Source organism: Carlito syrichta, unplaced genomic scaffold, assembly GCF_000164805.1.
Source record: "Carlito syrichta isolate Samal-C Ts95f unplaced genomic scaffold, Tarsius_syrichta-2.0.1 Scaffold301606, whole genome shotgun sequence".
Taxonomy (NCBI): Eukaryota; Metazoa; Chordata; class Mammalia; order Primates; family Tarsiidae; genus Carlito; species Carlito syrichta.
Genome location: NW_007245702.1, coordinates 223913 through 249899, shown reverse-complemented (window position 1 = coordinate 249899; position 25987 = coordinate 223913). Strand labels below are relative to the sequence as shown.

Sequence of the window (25987 nt, the reverse complement as noted above, 5' to 3'; positions counted from 1 at the left end):
GAGTCAGATGAGTTACGTAGATTGTTGTCTTTTAAGCTCATATAAGAGGAAATATTAAGGTTTGCTTCTTTAGCAAAGGGTACAATTTTTCCAACCTGTTGCTGCAGTGTGATTTTGCCAGTCAGTTGCTGACTAACATTGCTCTTTGGGGGACTGAAAATCAGACTTCTCATTCATTCCCAGCTGCTGGGTTGACTTGATATTATAGTGACTCATTATCCTTATTTGAATGGAAATCATCTGACTTTTGACCTATTTTATTAAAATCTCCTGCCCTTCTACACATAAGAGGTAAGAGTAATAAACCTAGAACATTTAGTTAAGCTTAACAGTGCCATACAAGAAATTACACACGATAAAAAATTAAGAGAAAAGGTTAGTGAATAGCATCAGAGCCAAGACCAAGTTAATAAAAATGGAAGGAAGAAACATAATCAGGAAAGAACCAAAGGAAGACAAAAACTTAGTACATACAATTAGAAGAAATAGCAATTGCACAAAGTTAATGACAATGGAGAATAGGGATGGTTTTTAATAATCTTCTTATTACCACTGCATGAAATCACATTCTCAGATAAGTCCTAGAAACTAAGCTAGGGATTTGCCTGTGGTTTCTCAAGGGTCTCAGCAAGGTCGTTTCCCCTCATTAATTGAAGCTGCAATCCTAAGTACAATCTCTTTGGGAACTAGCTAGATTACATCTAAAGATAATCAAACATTTATTGCTTAGCCTTTTCTTTGACTTCAATAGTCAGAACCTCTTCTCCGGCCTCAGCAGAAGGAGCCATGCTGATGATTAGTGATTGACGGGTGGTTCCTCTGGGTAAAACTGCCCTTTTAATTGACAGTGGCTCTTCTTCCACTGTATTAGGACTTGCTCTACATTCAGATCTGTCCAGTGATTTCTCTGCTGACTCTTTTCCTTTATCTTCATTTTCTTTTCCTTTAGCCTCTCCTCCTTCAGAAGTTTCACTTTTTTTCTGGAAGAAGCAGTTGCAAAAAATTGGTATTGAAATCATAATTAAGGACATTGGAATCTTTTGATTAGCATGCAATGGTTAAGATCTCTACTGAGACAAAGGTCATCTGAATTAAGTGAATATGGGAATCATTTATTTATGTCTTGCTTCCAACTACCATTTGACTAAGTTTTTTGGTATGCTAGAGAATGGTGCTGCCACAATTGACTTACAGTGTTATTCTGAGTTGCATTTTCTGTCCCTACAAGGAGTTCTCTTCCCATTGGTCCTCATACTGTATGAATTTTTAGATGCAGTGCTCAGGACTCTGTTTTTCCTTTTTAAATATTTACTTATTTTATAGAGATAACATTGTAAATATTTATTTTTAATTAAAAAAACACTAAATACTATACCAAAATACTATGGAAAGTAGGGTTTTCTTCCTGGATAAGTTCATGGGAGAACCTCAGGTGGAAACTCATCTTTTTCCTAGTACAATCTTTTCCATTTGTCCTGCAGGTGCCTGACCTATCATTTTTGAACCTATTATGTTTAGTATTATCTATAGAAATTTCATAGTAAAAAATGCATAGTAAATAATATGTTCTTTACTAGTAATAATTGGGATCAATTTGAGAGAGGTTTTTCCAAGATATGAATGTGCACAGATAAAGTTGAGACTCTCACTTAACATAAATTTTTTTACTCTCATACATTTTTCATGCAAATTACTATTTCTATGCTGATGTAAATGAGACATCTGGTTTACACTGTACTCCTAATTTTTACCACAGTGTTGTGTGTGGAAAGGGAAGAGGTATGTTTCAGTTTCTTGAATGTGACTGACTTTTTAATATTTGTCTTACTCATTTTCTGAAAGGTTCACAGCTACCCATTTCTTACAGTTTTAGGGATAACATATTGACTCTATTTAGAAAACTCGAATCCCTATTCTATTTCTCAGTATCTTCCCTCATAGATATATTATGAAAATCAAAGAAATATGGAAACCAAAGAAAAGAAAAACAATAACATTTGAGTTTCTTTGCATTTCTAGGAATTGAGAGGCAGCTTAGTATATGCCCATAAGTATGAGCACATGAGTAAAGTTTTTTGCTCTGTAACTAATTGGAATTTTATCCAAATTCCTTGGCTGGGTATCAGTTTCTTCATCTATAAGATGAAGGGCTTGGATGAAATTTACACAATTATTTCTGGCTTTAAATGTTTGTGATCTATATTGATTAAATATTTGTGAAAATGTTGTTTACTGACTTATTGGGAAAAGATATACAATTGATTCTATACATATACAGTTAATTCTCATTACTCATAGTAGTTTTGTCCTATAAAGTTGCCAGAAACACTGAATTAGCAAATATTGAACCATTGTTCATAGGGGAAATACAGGGATAGGTTCCTATGAGCCTTGGGCCACATTTTTGTCAACTGGTCATTGCATACCTTTGTTTCACGTGTGTTTCTGTCTATTTAACAGATTATTTTCTTTGATAAATTAATTAACTTGATGAATTGTCAATTCACTACATTGAACTCCCACAACAGCACTATAACTAGTGCTGAAATGAAGCTTATCTGACACACATATTTTCTTTGTGAGACACATCACACTAAGCAGTACTTCAGGACTATACTTGGGGACTGTTTGAACAACAAAATCATTAAAAAAAAACACAAAAATGTGAAACACATGGCATGAGAAAGAGTCACTTATCTACAGTATGACAGCTGAAACAAGAAAGGAGTGTCTCCTTGTTCAACTTCAATTGGGAATGTATACATCAGGCAACTTAACCTTTTTGCTATCCTGTACATGTTCTTGTCCACAAATGACCACAAAAGCACCATGAGTATTGATTTGTGGGTTACAATTAAATATATTGACTAAATATGCAAATACAGAATCTATGACTTATGAAAGATGACTGAATTTATAAGTACATATATATTAAAGCTATCTATTAAAAAACCTATGAGAGTTAAATGAGATGACATATAGGAATTCAATTTAAGTAATAATAAGTGCTTTATCTGAAGCAGTAATTATTAACATTAAATTAGTCCAAATTATTCCAGTGTGGAAAATGGAATTAGAGTAGGAAATTGTGGAACGAGACAGTCCAAGGATCTCTCCATTATAACCCTCCATTCACTCTGCTTTGTTACCTGAACTGTTTGTTCTTTCTTCAGTTTGAGTAGTCTTGTAATACTTGCTTTTCCTGTGCCTCCCCAGAGAGATTTAAACAATTTGGGTGTATCTTCTTTTGGTGTGAAGAGGAAGGCAAGTTGTTTTCTTGGAGGAGTTTCCTCTGTGGTGTTAGCCTTCTGCTTTAAAAGCACTCTGAGGACAGGAGAGAAGAACTGTTTTAGATAGCTCTGTTATGTTCCAGAAAACTCTACCAGAAAACTGTAATTTCTCCTTGCTTGTGAATTTTCAGTAGATATTTGAAGTAACAGTCATTTATTAAGCACATCTCCTGAAGAAAGTTGATCACAGGCATAATATAGATCTCATCTTAGAGGTTACAAAATAAAACCAACTCCATGAGTTTTAAAGGTTGTACCTGGCTTTCTTCATGAGGATCTTTTTGGAGTCTGGATAATGCACTAGAATTTCTTGAAGGGTCTTTTTGTCCAGAGTTAAAAGATTGGCAAATCCATGGGCCACGACATTGGCAGTGCGACGGTTTCCTCCTCCTGCTGCTAGAAGACTATGATAGAGAAAAATGACTCTTTGCTGCCAGTTTTCAATTTCCTCAACTGAAATCTTTTTAAAAAAACAGCAAATATAACTATTTATACTGCCTTAGAGATGATTCCCAGTAGGTGAGGAGTCAGGTGTTTGTATGAAGAGAGTCAAGATATGGTGGCAGTGGAAATGGTAACCGTTTTCAACACGTTTTTGTCAAAATTGCCACATCAAATCAAGAACTTTTGACTTTCAGTGACCTATCAGATTCTTTATTCCAGATTCCAGAAATGCAGAATTCTTTTGGACTGGGTATCCTCCATTTGTCTTTCACATCCACTTTCACCCTTCCCCACCCATCCTTCTTTACCCCTCAGGAAGTTGACCTATGTAGGATTGCCCTCTGACTTCCATTTAGGTTCAGCCATTGGAAAATACCAATAGGAAACCCCAAAGCAGGAAGAATGCCATTAGCGCATTTATTTCCCCTGTTCTTTCCCTACTGGGCCTTAGGTTAGCAGTGGCTGCAGTCCTCTACTGAAATTTATAGCTCCTGATCCATGGGTGTCTTCTAGAAGTACAACTCCCACCGCTCTTTCTGGGTTCTGGTAACCACACCTCCTGTTGTCCCATGCAGGTCTTTCTGGGGTAACAGCTCCTTCACTGTTGCTAAGTTTGAGATGCAAAGTTTGAGATGCAAAGTTTGAGATGCATTGCTATTCCTAGTTGGGTACTCTTAGAATTTTCTTCACTTCTGTCAGTAATCTCTTCAATAAGTTTTCTCAGTTGCCTCATTTGAGTGTTTCTGTTTGCCTAGACACTGACTGATACAGTTCTTAACATCAAATGTGAGGGCCAGATTTTGATGATGCCTTTGTTATCCCAAGTGAATTCAATCTCTTCTACTATACTCTCAAATCATCTTGTTTTTTAACATCTTAAGCTGCTCTCTAGTATAGTCAATCATATACAACTCCCCACCTGAAATACCATCTGCAGAACATAGAAAAACATTATGTGTTTGAGAAACAACCAAGGAATCGAAAAAGAAAGATCACATTAATGAAAACACTGTCTCTAGAGGTGGAAAAGACAAAGAAAACACTTTGACTTTTGCGAGTGGTGAGATGTGAGTAGCTGCATGGGTCCCATGCCTGAACATTTATGTTAGTGTGAATGTCTCCTACTATTGTTGCAAACATTCCATTTAGTTGTTAATTGTGAAAAAAACTAATGTAGGGTTTCAGCCCTGACAGGTAAAGAGCTTGGAAGTCATTACTCCTGTCCTTCCAAGAAGAAAAAACTAAAGAAATGAAAAAATTAATGACTTTTCTTGGACCCATCAGAGAACTGAGGTCATAGAGTAAACTATCACCTCCAAATCTGGAAAGACAGGGGAATCCATAAAACCACAGCCAGATCTGCTTACGTAGAGCAGAATTCCCTGGAGCTATAACTGTCAAGAACTGGTAGGTGATTTTAACAAATTGTTGGAGGTTAAATATGAACTAGCATGAAATTAAGAACCTTTGGGGGCCACAATTATGAGGACACTCACACTTTACCCCCAGGAATTTCATCAGATTCTTATGGTGAAGAGCCAAGGAAGAGCCCCACCTAGCTCTGGCAGATATAGGGAAGATGAATCATTGTGAAATATACCCAGAGCATATTTGTTCTTGATACCACAGGTCTACTATTTATCTAGAAAAAAAAAATACTGCCTTCAGACCTTATCTTACATGAGGGAAGATTTTTTCCTCAGTGTAGCCCCTCAAGTCTTCCTGCTTATCTAAGGTAAATGGGAAGTTAAGACATTCTTGTGAAGATCACAGCATTGAGACGCATATACACAAAACTTCTTTTAGTTTTTGAGTCGGAATCTCAGTCTGTCACCCAGACTGGAGTGCAGTGGCACGCTCCAGTCATCACAGCCTCGACCTGCTGGGCTCTGGCCATCCTTCTGCCTGAACCTTCCAAGTAGCTGGAACCACAGACATGCGCCACCATGCTCAGTTAATTTTTCTTGATTTATTGTAGAGATGAGGTGTTACCAAGTTGCACAGGCTGTCCCCCAAAACTTAACCATAAAATTATAGATTATTTCTCCTCTTCCATACCTGACCCCCACATAAGCAGGTTCTTATAAAATAACAGTAATTATAGCTAAAAGTGCTGCAAGATACAAACCCTATTTGAGGAGCCCTCTCTTAGGCTACCCTAAGCCCAAATTCAATAGGGGAGCAAAAAACAGGGACCTCAGAGAAATTTGAAGCTCCTGGTATCTACAGCTATAGCAAATATTAAACACAGCCCAATTTGTAGCCAGAGTAGCATAAAACTTCACACTAAGGCCTACTTACCCCAGTTCGTAGTACCTGTTACACATTCTGGCTTTCAACAGATTACAAAGAATATTAAACAGTAAGAAAAGGTCTGGAGAGACAAGGCAAGTGTCAAAAATAGACTAAAATATGACACAGATGTTAGAGTTATTAGACAGGAATTTTTTAAACTATGACTAATGTGTTAAGAAATTTAATGGAAAAAGTAGGCCATGTAAGAAAAGATAGATAACATAAACAGAGATAATCAAAATTCTAAGAAAGAATCAAAAAGAAATGCTAGAAATCAAAGCACTGTAACAGAAATGAAGAATGCTTTTGATGAACCCATCAGTAGACTAGACATGGCCCAGGAAATGATCAGTGATTTTGAAGATAAGTCAACAGAAACTTTCCAGGTTGAAATGGAGAGGAATAAACAGAACTGGTCATAAAGAACTGTGGGATAATTTTGAAAGCTATAACATACACATAATTGGAATATCAGAAGAAGAAAGAGAGCACAGAAGAGAGACATACTTGAGGTAATTATGGTCTAGAACTTTCCAAAATTAATGTCAGACCCAAACCACAGATCCAAGCAAACTGAAGAACATCAAGAAGGATAAACACCAAAAAACTGACTCCCAGGTGTATCATATTCAAACTGTAGGAAACAAAAGACAAAATCTTGAAAGAAGGAATAAAGAGGGGGAAATATTTAAGTTATAGAGAAACTAGGATATAAACTGTAATAAATTTCTCATCATAAACCATGCAAGCAAGAGAGTGAAGTGAAACATTTAGTGTTGCAAACAAAAATTGTCAACCTAGAATTCTATATTCATTGAAACGATCCTTTAAAAGTAAAGGAGAAACAAAGACTTTCTTAGAAAAACAAGAACCGAGGGACTCAATTATCAGCAGATCTGCCCTGCAAATTCTTCAGGGAGAAGAAAAATGACATAGATTAGAAACTCAGAGCCGGGCTCGGTGGCTCAGCCTGTAATCCTGCGCTTTGGGAGGCTGAAGTGAGTGGATTGCCTGAGCCCGCGGGTTCAAGACCCACCTGGGCAACTTGGCGAGACCTCATCTCTACAATAAATCAAAAATTAGCTGGACGTGGTAACTCATGTCTGTAGTTCCAACTACTTGGAAGGTTGAGGCGGAAGGATCGCTGGAGCCCAGCAGGTCGAGGCTGCAGTGACCGGGAGTGGCCACTGCACTCCAGTCTGGGTGACAGAGTAAGACTCTAACTCAAAAAAAAAAAAAAAAAAAAAAGAAAGAAAGAAACTAGGTCTACACAATGAAAGGAAGGATGTTAAAAAAAAAAAAAGGAGAAAATGAAGGTAAAAGAAAATGTTTTATTTTTCTTATTCTTAGTTGATCTAAAAGATAACTGAATAAAGTAGAAATATATTGAGAATTATATTCCTTGGATAAGTAAAATAAATGACAGTAATGTCATAAGGACTGAGAAAGAAGAATTGGAAGTATCTTGTTATGAGGTACCTGTACTACATGTAAAGTGACTTCACATTTATACAAAGGTAGATTTGAACTAGTTTAAAACATATATTCACATTAGTTTAAAATGCATATTGAAAACTTTAAAACAACTATTACACTTAAAAAATAAGTATAATTATTATGCTAAGAGGGAAGAGAAAATTGAATCATATAATATGCACAATTAAAACCAGAGAAGGAAGGAAAAGAAGGGGCGGGGGAAAACTAATGTAAGGCCACCTTATGACATTAAACTTGGTCTTTGCTCTGCACCTAACATTAAAGACAGGGTTCAGAACTCGCCAACGTATACTTGGAATCCTCAAATATTGACTTGTTTTGCCCAGTGACTTCATATTTCATATTCTTTGCTCCATGGGAAAAAAACCAACAACAACTTTAATCCTTTCCTAAAGTTCTCCCAAGACAAGCTCCACCTTTGCCAGAGAAGACAAGATAAATTAATTTTACCCATCTGTCTCTGTATCTATATACCATTCTGTCTGTCTGTCCCTATCTCTTGCTCTATCTTTCTTTCTATCATCTGTCATTACAATCATCTCTTCATTCATCTACCTGACTTCCCATCTACCTTCTTCTACCTTCTTTCTCTATGAAATTGATGCTAATATTTGAAGAAAAATGATTGGGTAAGCCTATTTCCTTCACATTCTCATAGCCATCGGACACAGGGCAGTTCAGTATTTAGGCAGGGCTAGGTGGCATTGGGGAGGTTAATGTGAACCTGAGAATGTCTGTATATGTATGTCAGTCTATAAGAACAGAACGGAAATAACATATTTAAATGTCAGGTTATTTTGAGATTTCTCAAGTTTTAATTAAACTTGCCTACAGGTTACACGTTTGGAGTGCTTGATGAGTTTTTGAGCGGAAGAAATTGTCTGCCAGATGGATTTTGCCGAAACTCTCTCAGCAACGTTTAAAATAGCATCTTTTTTTTCCTCCTCTTGTCCACAAAATGCTTCTCTAGCATTCTACCAATGGAAAGTTTCACTCATTAAATAACTTAGTAAGAAAGTCTCTAAATATTCCCAACCCCACACAGAGTTTCTGAAAAAGCCAGTGCTGGAGGACAAATAGTTGAGGTTAATATTGAGTCCCCAGGTAAAAATAGATTGAACCGAATAAGGACCCAGAAAACAAAGGAATGGTTCTAATCCTAGAGCCACCTCTGTCTGCTGTGACCCTTGACAAGAACTCAAGGACTTTTTAGATTTTCACTCCAATCATGTAAGTATTTATTAAGTGCCTACCATGTATTCAGCATAGAAAATTGAAGTAGGAAAAAAGGAGAATTATTAAATCATGGTAGGTTTTGTGAAAAGAATACAAGATTTGGAACTAGATAATTCTACCATTTATTAATTGTATCTCTGAACAGATTACTAATCTCTCCCATGGGAAACAAGACCATCTTTTGTAGCTACTATAGATATTTGATTATCTCTAAGAGGAAATAGCTGTTTGTAGTCTCCTGATATTTAATTATGGAGAAGGTGCTATTATAAAATTTCTAACTGAGCAGTTGTAAACCCCAATTTGTGGCAGGTAACATTACTTGCTTTGTACTAGTGTGCCAAAGTTGGGTGAGTGAGCAAAAACAGTTGGGAGAATGTCACAGAGAGATGGTGTATTCAGAGACTATGTGAAAGACCTTATATGTGTAAAACTTGGTACATGTCAGGAACAAATAGCAACATGAAGCTTTTATATATACATACATCCTCATACACATATGTATTCATACACCTATACAAATAGGATATATATCTTCTTTTTTCACAAAGAGCTAGATTATTCAGATAGTTCCTTATCAAGCTTTGTCTAGGACTTTGCCACATGTAATGTTACAAGTTGTGTGTTGCCCACACAAACTGTAATGTGAATAGAACCTCTGGAGTTGTGCAGTGCACAACCTGCACAGTCCTTCTTGACAGAGCTACTGTATTCAGAAAGCAATCACATGCAAAAGTAGAGTACAAAAGAGCATGAATTGAATGTAGGAGCAAAAGAAAAACAAGCATGGGGACAAAAAATGATATTTGTACAAAAATGCAAACTTTGTCACAGGAGGCTTCATATTTGGCTTTAAGCCTTTTATGGATCAATACTTGCTTTTAAGATAGGCAGGACTATCTCCTGAAGGACTCAGTAAAGAGGCCACTCTGTAAAGTAGTGGAATACTTCATATTCTCACAATAGACATAACAATAAATTTCCTGGGATCACTTGCAACAGAATCCCCAATAAAGGCTGTGAATCACTTTCAAGCACAATTCAGTAAGAATAATTCTATGGATGGAGGAAGATAGGTCAGTACAGTGCATTCCAGATACCCAGCTCTCTCTTTGTTGCTCTGTCATGATCCATGGTACCTTTTAGAAGAGTTAGAGAAAGTAATAATCCTTCTTAAACATTGCCTTTCTAAGCTGGGCTTTGATAAGTAGCTTTTTGGATAAGTTTGATATTGTACAGATGGTTGTGCTTTGAAGGTCAATTATGCAGGGGAAGATAAAGAATTCACTCTATATATTGAAAAGAAAAGAGTTAAAAAGTTAGAGATACATTAGGAATATGTGGAAATAGCATACTCCATAGTGGGTTAGATACTGTAACAAGTTCTGGGGTTAGAAAGATGAGTAACATCTGCCCTCAAGTTGTTTGTAATCTAGGAGTGGGATGTGTGTGTGTATCATCAGACTAGCAAATACTACTAATAATATTTGTAACAGTAATATTAATAGGTAATATTATTGAGTGCATACTATGAACCAAATAGTTCCCTCAATTCTTTTTGTTTGTTTTTTGAGTCGAGTGCAGTGGCACGATCCTGGCTCACTACAACCTCAATCCCCTGGTCTCAAGCGATCCTTCTGCCTCAGCCTCTCAAGTAGCTGGGACTACAGGTATGAACCACCAGGCCTGGCTAATTTTAAAATTTTTTTTTGTAGAGACGAGGTCTCACTATGTCACCTAGACTGGTTTCAAACTCCTGGGCTCCAGCAATCCTACCACCTCAGCCTACTGACTCCTAAATTATTTTTTATATATAATTCTTTTCAATTTTATGAGGTAATTGTTTATTACTGTTACTCCATTTTGACTGATGAAGAAATGAAGTCTCATTTGCGTAACTTGCCCCAAATCATATAGCTCATAAGTGGTGACACAGAGATGCAAACACAGACAGCCTTCTTAAATAGACAAACACAATTTAGAATAGTTAAGGCTTTGATAATTGCAAGAAATGAGAATGTTTCACTTTTAAATTTATTTATTTATTTTTTATTTATGAGATAGAGTCTTACCCTTGTTGCTCAGGCTGGAGTACAGTGCCACAATTATAGCCCATTGCAACCTTGAGCTCCTGGGCTCAAACCATCCTCCTGTCTTAGCCTTCTGAGTAGCTACAGGTATATACCACCATGCATGATTAATTTTTGAAAAAATTTTTGTGGAGATGGGGTCTCACTGTGTTGTTCAGGCTGGTATCAAACTCCTGACCTCAAGCCATATTTCCACCTTGGCCTCCTGAAGTCCTGGAATTACAGGTGTGTGCCACCATGTCCGGCCAATATAAAGAAGGTTCTAGTCTAAATACATTTTTTCATGTAGAATTATTGCCTAGAATTGAAATAAAATGAGCTCTAAATGCTCTTATTGGAAAGAACCTTCACATTCTATGCTGAGTAAGAGATTAAAGTTTCAAGTATTTATTCTTATTAAGCAAATTTCCAACCGAGTTATATTTGGGGGGACATGAGGTTAGATCACCTGTGTAGACTTTTTCTGGGATATTCTTTTGTCTTTGTCAATGCTGCTTGAAAATACTTTATTTCTTACCTGTTTTACAACTTGACTAAAAATAAAAAAACTTTTGGGAGTGAACAAATATCAGAGAATGTTCCAGGGTCACCTCTGCCTAGGCTTCTTGCTCTTTGTAGATTCTTTGATATTCATTAAACTACTGAATGGCAAACACATGTTAGCCTAGATTTTTTTTTTCCTGTAAAATATTTTGAGGAATATCTACACACATGGATTTTTAACGAAGTTAGAAAGTTTAGATATCACAGATATAAAATGTCTCGCTCCATTTTCCCCCAGCAGGTCTTGATTTCAGAGTTGAATTGGACTTAGAGAAGTAGATGAAAAATGAAGAACTTGGGTAAAAATTCTAACAAAGAAGAGAGGACAAAAAGGATAACATGGGCTCTAGTCCATTTTCTGTTTATCTTTCTTCGAGTGCTCAGGAGAATATTCAACCATTATACTTGGCTAGAAAATACTACATCAAATAAGCAGATACTAATTACTAGTCTAACTGTTTCTTTGCAGTCAAAAACAGCTAATAATGTCATATATTTGTACAAAGTTTATAGTTTTAAAGGTGTTCTTTTCAAAATTAAATCCCTATACTTATTTAATGACCACATCAATTTGACAAGGTAGGTTCTTTACCTATATTTACAGACATGGAAACTGAGGTCCAGAATCAGATGAGCAAATTGTTTAAGAAAAAGTACTTGAAAATTTCATCATTGCAATTAAAATCTAAGACAAGAGCTGACTTCAAGTCAAGTAGACTTTTCTTCATACCATAACTAATGATGTCAATGAAGTCATTGATTTTTTTGTTTTTTTTTTTTGAGGCAGGGTTTCAAAAAAACTCAAAGTGCAGTGGAAGCATCACAGTTCACCACAGCCTTACCTGAGGTGGCGCTTCTTCCACCTCAGTTTCCTGAGTAGCTGGAACTACAGGTGTACACCACCACACTCGGCTCATTTTTAACATTTTTTATAGTGGCGAGGTCTCACTATGTTGCCTAGGCTGGTCTTGAACTCCTGGGCTCAAGCAATCCCCCCACCTCAGCCTCTCAAAGTGCTGGGATTACAGTCATGAGCCTATACCTGGCTTGCTACTGTTTTTTGTTTTTTGAGTTGGGGGTCTCACTCCGTCGCCCAGGCTGGAGTGCAGTAGCAAGCTCACAGCCACTCCAGCATCGACCTGCTGGCCTCCGGTGATCCTTCTGCCTCAGCCTTCGAAGTAGCCAGAACTATAGGCATGTGCTACCATGCCAGGCTAATTTGTTATTTATTGTAGATACGAGGTCTTGCCAAGTTGCCCGGGCTGGTCTCGAACCTGTGGGTTCAACAATCCACTCGCCTTGACTTCCCAAAGTGCTGGGATTATAGGCTGAGCCACCGAGCCCGGCCACTACTGTTTTAATGATACAGATTTCCCAGTAGATATTAGAAAAAAATAGGGAGAAAACCAGTCAGGCTAGCATGATAAGCTATATCAAGCTCTGAATCTCAGAATCTTTACCTTCTCTTTGTGTTCCAAGTGGTGATAAAACACCTTGATTTAGCCCTGAATAAAGTTACTGTAGGAGGAGTCCTGAGAATGTGTGAAAACATATGTAAGCAATAACACTGACTATATATTTGCTCAGAGAGATATTGTGAGATTTAGATGAGGTGTGCTTTTGTTTTGAGCAAAAGAGATGCTACACAATCAGGCCAGGCACAATGGTTTATACCTGTAATCCCAACACTTTGGAAGGCCAAGATGGGAGAATCACTTTAGCCCAGGAGGTGGAGGTTGTGGTGAGCCGTGATTGTGCTACTGCACTCCAGCCTGGGTGACAGAGTGAAATTCTGACTCAAATAAAATAAGATAAATGAAAAGGTGCTACACAATCAAAGAGACTGTATTCTAAAGGATGCAGTGAAAATGCAAATAAATATATGTTCTTAACATAGGTAGCATTCACAGGTTTGAGAAAGGAAAAAAAGTGGAAATGAAGAATTTTCTCCCTCAGTATTCATTATGTCTTCTTATCCATTCTCATACTCTAATCTTCTATTGTATCTACTATTTCTGCCTTTGAGGAAAGGAAAAAAGAAGGAATAACACAGTTATTCTGATGATGAGTAAGAATATGGGATTAGAATAGTCAAATAAATAAAAGTCCCCCCGGTACCCCCGTTTTAAAAACTGAGCGTTTAGGAGAAATAGACAAGAATGGTTTGAAGGTTAAAAAAAAAAAAGATTTAAAAATATTTAGCCTTTTCACAACAATGTAAAGTAAACATCAAAAAGAAATTCTTAGAATGGGTGATTTGACTAACATAATCAGTGAAAAGACAGAACTTAAATGTTTCAAATGAAAACCAGACCAGCAAAAACATATAAGAATATATCAATGCACAAATTCTGCTCAGTAACTTGTTATATAAGATGAAAAAAGGATGGTGAACAGAGAAAGAGATGCAAAAGGTAAATGATCACATTTATCAAAATAAATAGGTCCATAGGAAATTAATTCATGCAACAAATATTTATTGAGGACCTATTATTTTCCAGGCACTATTTAGAGAAATGCAAATTAAAACAACCTATTAAAATGCAAAAGCAATAAAAATAGTAAGGTAATATCAATAATGATGGGAAAAATAGCTATAAATTGCTGTTGGTATTGTAAATTGGTTCAATATTTTCTGAAAAATAATCTGCCCATATATCATAAGAGTTATAGAAATGCTTCTACCTTTTGACCTACTTATTTCATTTTGGGGAAATAAACCTCAAAGATATACCTTGAAAGAAAAACAAAGTAATCTTACAAAGATAAATATAGCAGTGCTATTCTTAATAATGAAAACAGACAAAGAGGGCATGAGAATGAATATGCATATTCATGACAATAACACATTCACAAAGATAGAAAGACAATTGTACTTATTTATTCAATAACTATTTATTAGATGCTTATGTGGGCCAATCACTGCCCTAAAAGATGGGGATAGAGTGCAGAATAAACCATACATGTTGTCTACTGGGATCTCTGGGAGCCCATGTAAAGTGTCTTTTTGCAAACTAGAAAAAAATGTAGTCTCTCTGGGCACATACAGTCCTATAGTTGGCTAGAAGAATGCCCCCTTTTGCAAAATAAAAGGCACCTGTGTATAAAAGGGGCACAACAGCCAGGGCTCGTGGGTCAAGAGTGGGGTACGACCTGGATTTCAACCCTACCAGTACCTCATAGGATGTCCTGAGGCAGAGCACAGTTGGCACAACCATACGCGGTAGCTCTGGTGCTTGCATATTAGAAAGGAAGAAAAACATGAGAGTAATAAATGCACCAGTGTACATACAGTTACAAAGAGAAGTACTGCAAATGAAAGGATTATAGTTGCATGAAAGCATATAGCAAGGAGAGTTGGGAGGTCTCTATAGTTGGAAATCCAGAAAGATCTGAAGAAAATTGAGATCTAGGTAAAGGGCTGGAAAAAGCATCTGGGCAGAGGTAGCAGCATGTGCAGAAAACTCACAATGGTTGAATGGAGAGTGGCATATTCAAGGAAGTGAAAGAGAGTTAGCTGTCTGGATTAAAGGGAGAAAGAGGATTCGGGTGCAACCTGAAGAAGAGAGGTCAGCAGGGACTAGATTCTGTAGGATCTTGTAGGTCACGAAAAGAACCCTGTTCTTATTCCTAAGAACAGTGTAAAAGCATTGAATAGTTTTCAGTGGAAGGGCTATGATATGATCAGCTCTGTGTTTCCAAAAGACCTCTCTGGCTGCAGAGTGGAAACTGGATTGTGGAGGATGTGGTTTTTGGTGTGGGTGACCTGCAGTAGACCCCTGCCATTGTCCAGTGAGAGATGGACATGGTTTGCACTAATGTGATGACAGTGGAAAATATTAAGATACATTTGAGACACTTAGGAGGTGAGATTGACAGGTTTTGGAGGGTAGACTGGCCATCTGGGTGAAGTAAAAGACTGTATCAAACACTTCTTTTTTATCTCCAGTAAAATTTCAAAAGTTAGCAATTTAAATAATTTGATATTATGTCCATTACCTAGAGCTATTGTAACAAATTATCAAAAAACTAGTGACCTACAACCACAGAAATTTGTTCTGTCACAGGCCTGGAGGCCAGAAGTCCAAAATGAAGGTGTCAGCAGGGCTGTTCTTCTACTCTAGTGAAAACACTTTTCTTCCTCTTCTAGCTGCTGGTGGCTCCTGGTTGTCCTTGGCTGTGGCAGCATTACTCAAATTTCTGTCTTAGTCTTTGCATAGCCTTTTCCTCTTCTATCTTTTATAAAGGATATTTGTCATTAGATTTGGGGCCTAGTCAGATAATCAGGATGATCTCATCTTGAAATCCTTAACTTAATTATGTCTGCAGTGATCCTTTTTCCAAATTTGAAATGGTCACACTCACAGATTTTTAGGGTTAGAATGGGGACATATCTTTGTGGGGGCTACCATTCAACCCACCACAGGCATCATGTCAATAACCCTTAAACATACCTATGGTGGGGCTATCAGGACTGACCTGTGCGCACACATCATTGTCTCCTTACATTGTTTGAGGAGTTCTGAAGCTTCTGTCTTTACTTCCTAAATACTCTCAAGTGATTGCCAAATCCAAAGAATGCATTGGTCCTTGTGAAGCCTTTGTACTCCACAGCACCCTGGATATACTCTCCTCCTTGAATGCAGTCCATTCATTTAATCACCTTTTATTGAAGTCTTCAATTTACTCATCTCACTTGTTTCTGAGAGCCTTGAGGGAAGCAATTATTTCTTGTGCACCTTTGTACCTTCATGACTGGCACTATGTCTGGCAAAGAAGGAGCACATGGCCTTCTCTGGGGCACTTCATATTATGCTGTAAGGGGTCCCAAATATAATTTTATTGGGTTTCTATCAAATCACAATGAACTATGTATTTAATTAAACATTGCTGAATAGCTGCTGAAAATTGTTTTTGAATAGAGGGAGGATATAAATAATAACCATCATTTATTGTACAGTATTTATATAGCTGTTTTTATATAAAGATGAATAAGCTCTAGTTCTTACATTTTAATAGCTCAGTGTGTTGGAAAGACCTGACTGAACAGCATAATTATCAATCAGTAGTAACTACTGTGATAAAGGCACAAATGAAATACTATGGTAACACAGTGCAGAGAACATCTAGATGGCTTCAGAAAGGTGACATTTGAAGGATGAGTAGGAATTTTCCAGGGAGAGGATATCCCAAAGAGAGATGAAGCCACTAGAGAATTCTATGGAAATCATAATGACAACACAAGAGTAAAAATTCAGATGTATTTCAAGAAAGACAACATTTTAGCAGATACAGAAGGCAGATAGGAAGTGGTTAAATAGATTCAGTGAATAAGGCTTGGCACTAAATGAACATGTAAGGAAAATGATTGGAGTCAGAACCATCACGAGGCTCTCCCTTGGCAGACCCTGGGTCTCTTTTAAAAATGGGCTGTCTGAACTCCTCAGATGTTAATTGGAAATGTGGTCTGAGTTTTCTCCATGACAAGCTGTAAATCTATATTTTAGTCAGGGCTTTGCTCTTTTGGATTAATATATAATGTCCTTGAAAGCCCTCAGTTTTTTTCTTTCTTATTTTTTTTCCTAAGAAAAAAAGAACTCTCTTTAAACAGCTACATGATAGTGTTGGATTTAGCTCATTTTAGCAAAGGTCACCGAATTTTTTAGTAGTAAACACTACTACTAGATCTTTCCAGTATCTGGGTGTTTGGCAGGCGTGCTTCCATCTCTGGAATAAATGACTAGAGCTTCAGGGATGTATGACAGCTGTGGGCCTGTGAAGCCTGTGGGTATCTGGAAAGAGGCAGATGCATCCTGTTCCTCCTCAGCCATAGCCAAGGAGAGAATCAAGGCAAAAAGATCCCTTTTGCTTGAATCAGTCAGGTTATTGAGCAAGTTTAGAGCTTGTCTGCTCTACTGGTTTCAATTTGGTCTTAGAAACCAAATGGATAATAGATTTATTTGAGAAACTACTGTCAGGAATCTAGGATTACTTTTAGTTGCAACTTAGTAGCACCTGGATTCTATTTCTAGGGTATTTTCTCCTGTGATGATAATATCAGCAATTAACATACTTGTATTTATCAAGCTTTATTCTTCAGGGAGTACTCAACCCCTGGAAGAGGTCAGCTAATTAATTTTTGCAATGTTTCAGATTAGACTGTTTCGTGTTTTATGACCTTGAGGATTACAGTGATTATTAGGTCACAAAACATTAAATCACTTTTGCAAGGATTCCCAGTAAAGAAGTGATAGAAAATAGACATAGAACTCAGGTTCTTGAACACTCTAAGAAGTGTTTCCACCACTGCCCCAGTGCACGACTCTTAAAGGATCACCTTAAAACAATCAGTTGTTAAGCAAAGAGGAAAAATAAAAAAGAGAAGCCACATTATTAGCAGAGAAAAAAGGATGCTTTAGCATCCTAAAAAAAACCTCCTCTTTATGCTATTATGAAATCATCTGAAATAATCCCTATCTCTGGAACATGAAGATAACTTCTTAGCAGTTGTGAAATCAGAGACTGGATGAACATCTTTCTTCTGTGTTGTGGTGGAAAGATCACTGGATCCTGATCCACAGAAATTTAGGTTTGAATGTTGTCCCTATCATCCATTAGCTATGGTATTCTGGGCAAGATACAGTACTTGGAACCTTGGAATAGTAATTTTCTCAATTGTGAAATGAATATATTTGTAACTGCCTGACAGTATATTCTCCTCTCTGCCTGAAAAGCCAGCATCCTCATTCCAGACACCATCATCTTTCACTTGAATCACTACAGCTGACTTCCAATTGGTCTCCTCTGTTTCATTCCTGCTTCTCTATTGTGTCTTTTCCACATAGCTATTGGGATGGTCTTCTAAAATCATAATTCAGATTGTGTGATTCTTTTGCCAAAACCCTCTATTGATATCCATTCATATTTAGAATAAAACACAAATTCTTTATCATGGCCTAACAGACTGTGTATAATCTGACCTTTGCTCACCCCTTTGGCTTCATCTCCTCACAGTGACCCTGTTCACTGTACTCCAGCCCATTCTCACCATTCTGTCCCTTGACTAAACAAGCTTGCTTCCTTTGCTTTTGCTATTCTACCATCTGAGAAACTCTTCCCCCATTTCTGAATGGCTGCTCCATTTACTCTTTCAAGTCTCAGGTCAAATATCGTCTGGAAAAGTGGTCCCTGACCACTAAATCTAAGAAGCATCCTCTGTCAGTTTCTAACTTTTTTTTTTCACGACAGTTATCACAATGTGCATATGTCTTGTCTGGTTAATTGTTTAACCATTTATTGCCAGTTTCCCCCCAACTAGACTGTGAGCTCTGTGAAGGGCAATACCTTGTTTACTGTTTTTACTGTCTTCTCAGAATTTAGAGCAATATCTGGCAATCTAGCATGCATGAGGCACTCAAGGAACATTTTGGTTGAATAATGAATATAAATACACACACACATATATTTTTGAGTTGGGGTCTCACTCTGTTGCCCAGGCTGGAGTGCAGTGCAATGATCATGGCTTACCACAGCCTTGACCTCCTGAGCTTAGGAAACCTTTCCATGTCAGCCTTCTGAGTAACTGGAACTACAGGCGTGTACCACCATACTTGGCTAATTTTTGAATTTTTTTGTAGAGATGAGGTTTTGCTATGTTGCCCAGGCTGGTGACAATGCATATGGAAGTGTGTAACCCACAAAATGCTTAAATTTGCTGTCTATATTTTTGCTCTTGGGGACTTGTTCTAGAATAAACTCCTGACCAATAAAAAGTAATAGTAACAATAGTTAATATTTACTGACCTCTTAATAGATGCCGGACACTGTTCTAAGTGCTTTTAATGAATTGACTCACTTACCAACCCTCTAAGATATGTACAATTATTATCCTGAGTATTAAAATGAGGAAACTGAGGAACAGAGAGGTGAAGTAACAGAGCAACAAAGCTTAAGATGTGGTCAAACTCGGACTTAACCTTAAGCAATTTAGTCAGACAGCTATGATTATATCACCAGCCTGCTCAAGATCCCCATGTTAGCAAGGCGTTCAAGTCTTCCAACAATCTGACAACAACCAACTCTCTCAACCTTTTCTCTCATTATTAATTCATTCATTTGCATACTAATTCAACATATATTGAGCATCTACCTAATTCCAGGCACTAATCTAGGTCTGAAACTAAAGAGTTGAATGACTCAGTCCCTTTCCTCAAGTCTTTTGGAAGAAGAGAAAAGGAGTGAATAGAAATGTCAAAATTCTTATTTTACCAATGCTCTCAGCACAATCAAACCATTGATAAATTTGAACAGAAACCTTACCTATTTTATCGCCCAAGATTTTTCTTTTATGACAATTGATGAACTTCAGTATTAATATGGTATCTTTTAAGTACCTGATTTCTCCAAACACTGCCCCAGCTTTCAGAGTAACCAGAACTTGAATACCATCACGGCCTCCAAGAACTTGCACTTCTCCTTGTTTGATTATATACATTTCCTTGCCAATTTCTCCCTGTATACCAAATATAAAAATGAACGATAGTCACTTTTTTCTTGACAATTATGTCCTAAATGAAGAACTATAAACTCTACTAGAGGAGTAAATATACATGAAGCAAACAAGGGATATCAATGAGACCTGAGGTAGTTACAGACATTTGTTGGATGTATCATGTGAAAGAGAATGATTAAGAAGATACTTCTCAGCATGTGAGCACTGTATGCCACCACAGGACATGTGAAGATATTTTAGTTAGCACATTGCTTGGTGACCACTGCTACACTCTGAAGAATGTGCTTAGTCTATCAAAAAAGCATAGGCTGCAATCATTCAAAGGTCAATTCTATTTTCCTGACTATGGCATTGAAGTCTGCTTTTGGAAACTGGGCCATAGGAGAGCTTTATGCTATTATTCTCATTCCATATTGAAAGGAAATGTTAATGCAGCAGGTTGTTTTACTCAGTTCTTGCTTATCTTGGGGGACTCTTGGAGCCAGGTCAATGACCCTTGTTCAAGTCCTGAGAATTAAACTCCTGAAATGTTCACAAGGCTACTGGTTAACAGTGCCTATAACATTATTCTATATGCTTGGGGCAGTGTGGCAGGATGTACCAGGCTATCAGCATTGTTTAATATGAACACAAGCATTTATAATATGTACCCGGTATCTAGTTTGAAGTCTGAAGCATGTCTGGTCATGCTGCTACATGATCTGCCTCATTTGAGAGTTCTGGACCCAAAACTCAGATGGGTTTCTCAGGGTGGAGATATTTTGCTCATGTCTGTGTAGTCCACTGGAGAGAAAAATGTATCCATGTGACCCTCACAGAAACAGGACCTAGGAAGCCTGTGCTTAATTTCTCTAGTCTTCTCCCATATTGATCGTGTTCTTCCTATTTCTTCATTTTATCTATTGTTGTAATAAATCTTAAGCCATAACTATAACTTTATGTTGAATTACATGAGTCCTTACAAATAAATCACCAAATCCCGTGGGTGGTTGTGGAGACCTTGCAACACATCTTCTCACTCCAGTTTTCAAAAAGAATACATATCTTGCAAGAGTTTTAAATAGTGTTTAGGTCAAAAAAGACTGTTAAATGCTAAATAGCCTTATTTGCATAATACTAGGCAAACTATTTGGAGAGTAGTACCTATATGTCTGAATGAGAAGTACCTTGTTCAACCTGAGCTATCAAAAAAAAAATTAACTATACTTTGAAATAATTAGAATACTCTAAAATCAACTCAAGATTAAGCAATATTGATTGTAGTTTATGTTCTGTCTAAGATAGCTGACATGTGTAGCTTGTTCTAGTGCTGAGCAGAAACTTGCATATAGTAGGCACTTGTCTATGAATGAGGAAAATATAATTTGACTGTTTTCTGGGAAATGTTGAAGTCCTTAAATACCTAGATTTATTTTCCTCAATATAAATTATGGTTGCTTTATAATTGTCAGGTTGAGTTTAAAGTTATCAGACTCTGCCTCTTCATTAACATCCAGAAAATTGAAATTCTCTTTTTATATCTCCTTTACTCTTATAAGGAAGGTAGAATAAGTACTACAGAAAGAAAAACAAAGGCATACATTGGGTTAGTGGATTAGCCAAAGTTCCATGACTCAACAGTTAGAAGCAAAAGGACGCATAGTGCCACATCTCCTAACTGAGCAATATAAGAAGTATGTTTAAGTTGGGAATTGTGCAAAATATTAATCATATATTTATACTCAAAAACAGGTCAAAGTAGAAATTCCAGTATAGATGAATCTTATATTTACATACTGTCAATGCTAATAACAATATCTTGTCCTTGTATAGTACTTTAAAGATCATAATAATATCTGATATTTACATAGCTCCTTATTTTAATTTATGTATTTGTTCTACAGAATGTGCTGCTTTATAACTGCAAAGCATTTCATAGATATTAACTCATTTAATTCTTGCAAAAATCCCACCGAAGTCAAATAGGAAAGATATCATTCCTCTTATTTAAAAATCGGTAGTAGAAGCCTACAAAATTATGTGCCTTGAGCAAAGTTACAAGACTGGCAAGTGACAGCACTAGAACTAGCAGCACCAATGTCACCTGACTCTATATAAGACATGCAGATAGATCATATCTAATGAAGACTCCCATATCAAGACTGATCTTTTAAAAACCAATAAAATAGCTATGAATTATTTTAAGAATAAGACAAAATGCCTGAAAATTAGTTTTCCAAGAGTTACTCCAGGAAATAATGATTAGGACAGGGTCATAGTCCTTATTATTTGCATGAAGTAATTTTCAAGGAACTGGAATGATTTTTCAAAGGCAGTTATTACAACTGACTGGAGGTAGAAGTACATAATGGGCACTTAAATGTAGTTCAGCTATTTTAATTATTTTTTAATGATCATTTCAATAATTTTCCAAGGAGATCTGGCATAATCAACGAACCAAAACTTCCACTATTTCTTGCATATTTCTAGGCTAATTTAAGCCTTTTCTGCAAGTTTAATTAGCATTCAAATGAAGTAGACATTCCTCAGAGAATAAGGGCTGACAGCATGTGTAAAATAAGATTGAACCAGGCTCTTGTGGTTGGTGTCTGGATTAATTAGGAGAAAGTATAGAAAAACAAGAGCTTCATGTAGAGCGAGGTAACCCTTAGAGAGAGGGCACTTCAAAAATTCGGGGTTCCTGTGTAAGAGGCTATATCCAAGGCAGTAGGAGCATTATGATACTCAAGTGCACCCCATCAAATAAGAGCAGTGCTACACAAAGCATGGTTCCTGGATTAGTGGCATCAGCATCACTCAGGAGTTTCTTTAAAGGTGTAAATTCTCAGATCATTGAGAATCCTCACTGTAGAAATATGGGTTAGAATCTTTGGGAATGAAGTCCCAGAAATCCATGCTTTAGCAAGAACTCTAGGTGAATTGGACATTGACATAGAGTGTCCTGAGAAAATTTCCAACACCTTTCAAGCAGCCCAAGCTATCCACTTAGTAAGTCTAGGAATCATCCTGAGAATTAGGTCACCAAACTCAATCCCAAACACTGCCATTTCTTCAATTATTTAGGTAACCTCAAATTGAACATCATTCCCCCCCTCCTCTTTTCTACAATATTTTGTGAAAATATTATAAGCAAAAACCAAGCTGAATTCAGCCATCTGATGTCTGGTCGAATAACAGCCTTTCTTCTCTGCCAATATGTACTGTCATGTAAATCCCCTCTTAAAAACAGAAACAAAGAAATGTGACTTTTAGTTCTAGTGTCTTCTCATTTCTTTTCTTTTCTTTTTTTTTTTGAGTTGGAGTCTCACTCCGTCACCCAGACTGGAGTGCAGTGGCCGCTCCTGGCCACCGCAGCCTCGACCTGCTGGGCTCCGGTGATCCTTCCGCCTCAGCCTTCCAAGTAGCTGGAACTACAGGCGCACGCTACCCACTCACCTCGGCCTCCCAAAGTGCTGGCACTACAGGCTGAGCCACGGGCCCGTCTGTGTCTTCTCATTTCTACTCTTCCCCCTACTTATTCCTTTTCTTGCCTTATTTATCTCCACTGGTCCATTTTTGTTATTGAGTGATGAATGCAATGTGAAGAAGAAATAAGAATTGAGGAGGCTGCATCTACTCTGCATTTTATACTATGTTAAACAAATTTGCACTGCTTAGTGGCACGGATGACAAAGTTTATATAAGTTACCTCAATTTTCTATCTCTGCTACTATTGGCACAAATTGAAAGGTCATTTTGGTGCATTAAGGTCATGTCATTCCAATGCACAATCATACACAAATCAATCCAAGTTAAAGATAGGGAGATTGGTGATATGATATCATTTTTTAAATGGGCGATACAAGCCAAAGGGCAGTGGTTCTCAATTTTGGTGCACTTTAGAATCATGAGAGCTTTTTAAAAAATACCGAAATGTGGTGGAGCCCAGGTTTCCACATTCCTGCAATGCTGATGTAAATTGAATACCAGGGCACTAGACACAGGCCTCTGGAGGACAAGAACCATTTTTGTTTTTCCTTGGTATTCAGCACAGTTTCCATTCACAATATCAAGTGATATTGAGTTTTATTAAAGAAATTGTACTAAAATGGTCTACCATTTGTCTTACTGTAGTTCTTAGCACTTCCTCTGCAGACACAGTGCCTTCTTTTTTGCCTTAGCTCATGCTACTTCTTTGCTCTATCCAGAACTCCCATTTCCTCTTTCACTTGGTTTTCTTCAATTCATTTTTCAAGACTTAGCTCAGACATTATTTTCTCTAGTAAATCCTGCCTGTATCCAAGAGGGACTAGTGTCCCTTCATGTCCTACAACTTGTGCTTACTTTGACCACAGCACTTAACACATTATTTTGGAATGATGAAAGTGTTTCTCATTTGCACTCACTTGTAAATTCATTACCATCTTGGATCATCTCCTTTTTTTTTTTTTTTTACTACTCATTTTCTTCTATTTTTAAATTTTGATTATTGAGTTTCCATTTATTTAGTGTCCAAAATATAAAACCCAGGGTCATTGTTCTTTTTCTTCCCTCTCAAGTTACTGATTAGAGATGTGCAAAAATATTTATCCAAGAGGATGTTCATTTTAGAGTTATTTACATTTGAAAATTGATTATATATCCAAAGACTAGAATACCATGCCGCTTTAAAAAATCATGTTGTAGATTACTTAATAATATGCAAAATGTTCATATGATATATTGTTCATGACAAAACAAGTTTAAAAACACATGATAGTTTGATAGCAATTTTATACAACAAACTCTATCCAACAATATGTATAAACAGGCCAAAATATATTAATAGTGGTTATTTCTGGATGGAGAAATTTATGTCTGTAGTTTTATGTGTTTTCCATTTTAAATATAATAAATGTGTATTACTTTTGTAATCATAAAAAGCATAGGAAAGTTTTAAAAAATGTGGCATTGATTATTCACTACTTGGGTGAGCAAAATGGAGGTAACTGATGCTTTGCCAAAGACATAAAAAGGGCAGAACCACCTATCACTTCTGTAACTTTTTCCTCCACTTTAAGTATTCAGAATTAATGGGGTGTGACGATTGATAATTTACATTTTTACAAAGCAGCTTTTCAGACTACCCATAATTCTGTTCTGTAATATAAGTAATGAAGTCTATATTGTCTTGTTCCATTTTAAACTCTGAGAACACATTATTGTTTTACAGCGCTGTATATCATAATTATTTCTATACTATGGAATTTGCCCTGGACAAATTTTGTTTAAATAATGGTCTGAACCTGTATCTGAAATCCTCCAGTACATTTATTAGTTGCACATTTGAAAAATATCAGGCACTCACCTTTTTGCAGACAAAGTCACCAGGTAAATAAAGAGTGGATTTCAATCTTAGCAACATGTCATAAATCATCTGTGTATCACAACCCTATATGAAGAGAAAAATAATTCTTATAAACACAATTAAAAGGTCAATATTCCATATAAATGTAAAACACAATGGAAATAAACTAATAGATATTGTCTGCATTAGCATTAAACTATCAATTACCAGAAGATATAGAGTTGTCTGGATCAAAAATTTAGAAAAATAACTACCTATAGGTTAATGGCAAGAGTTTGGATCTTGATCAGATAGGTTTGGGTGTGAAACCTATCTCTACTACAAATTGCTATGTGTAAAAAGGGGATAGAAATAGCCCTTCTAGGTAAAACTTAATGTGTTGCTTAATTAATGATAGTGACTAATGATATGATAATATAATAATTGATTATTAGTATATTGGGACTGACATAGATCAAAATCTTTGCTAAATATTTTTCCTTTCTTGTAGCAACTTTCTTACCATTGTTACATATTATTATTTGGCTTTGCAAGTTTGTCTGTCTTTCTTCCTTAACTCAGTTACCATCTTGTTAAAGACAGAGAAAACGCGCACAAGAGATACAAAAGCAATATCTGTTGAGTGAATGACTGTTCATATCTATTTAATAGCGTAAGAAACAAGCAACAGAGTGAGACTCCAACTCAAAAAAAAAAAAAGAAACAAGCTTTATTTGTTTGAATATATGTCAACATTTGCATTCTGCCTAAATAA

General features: G+C 36.6%; 1 protein-coding gene across 1 annotated transcript in view; it reads right to left on the bottom strand.

The window, feature by feature from the left end:
- Positions 1–719: 719 nt before the first annotated feature.
- Positions 720–25987, bottom strand: part of CNGB3 (cyclic nucleotide gated channel beta 3) — a 142063-nt gene continuing 116795 nt past the window's right edge. Inside the window, exons 14-18 of the mRNA XM_008054898.2 lie at positions 25234–25317; positions 19789–19907; positions 3548–3694; positions 3150–3324; positions 720–980 (exon numbers count right to left, since the gene is read on the bottom strand). Coding sequence (XP_008053089.1) covers positions 720–980; positions 3150–3324; positions 3548–3694; positions 19789–19907; positions 25234–25317 — 786 coding nt within the window. The remainder of the gene's footprint in view (positions 981–3149; positions 3325–3547; positions 3695–19788; positions 19908–25233; positions 25318–25987) is intronic.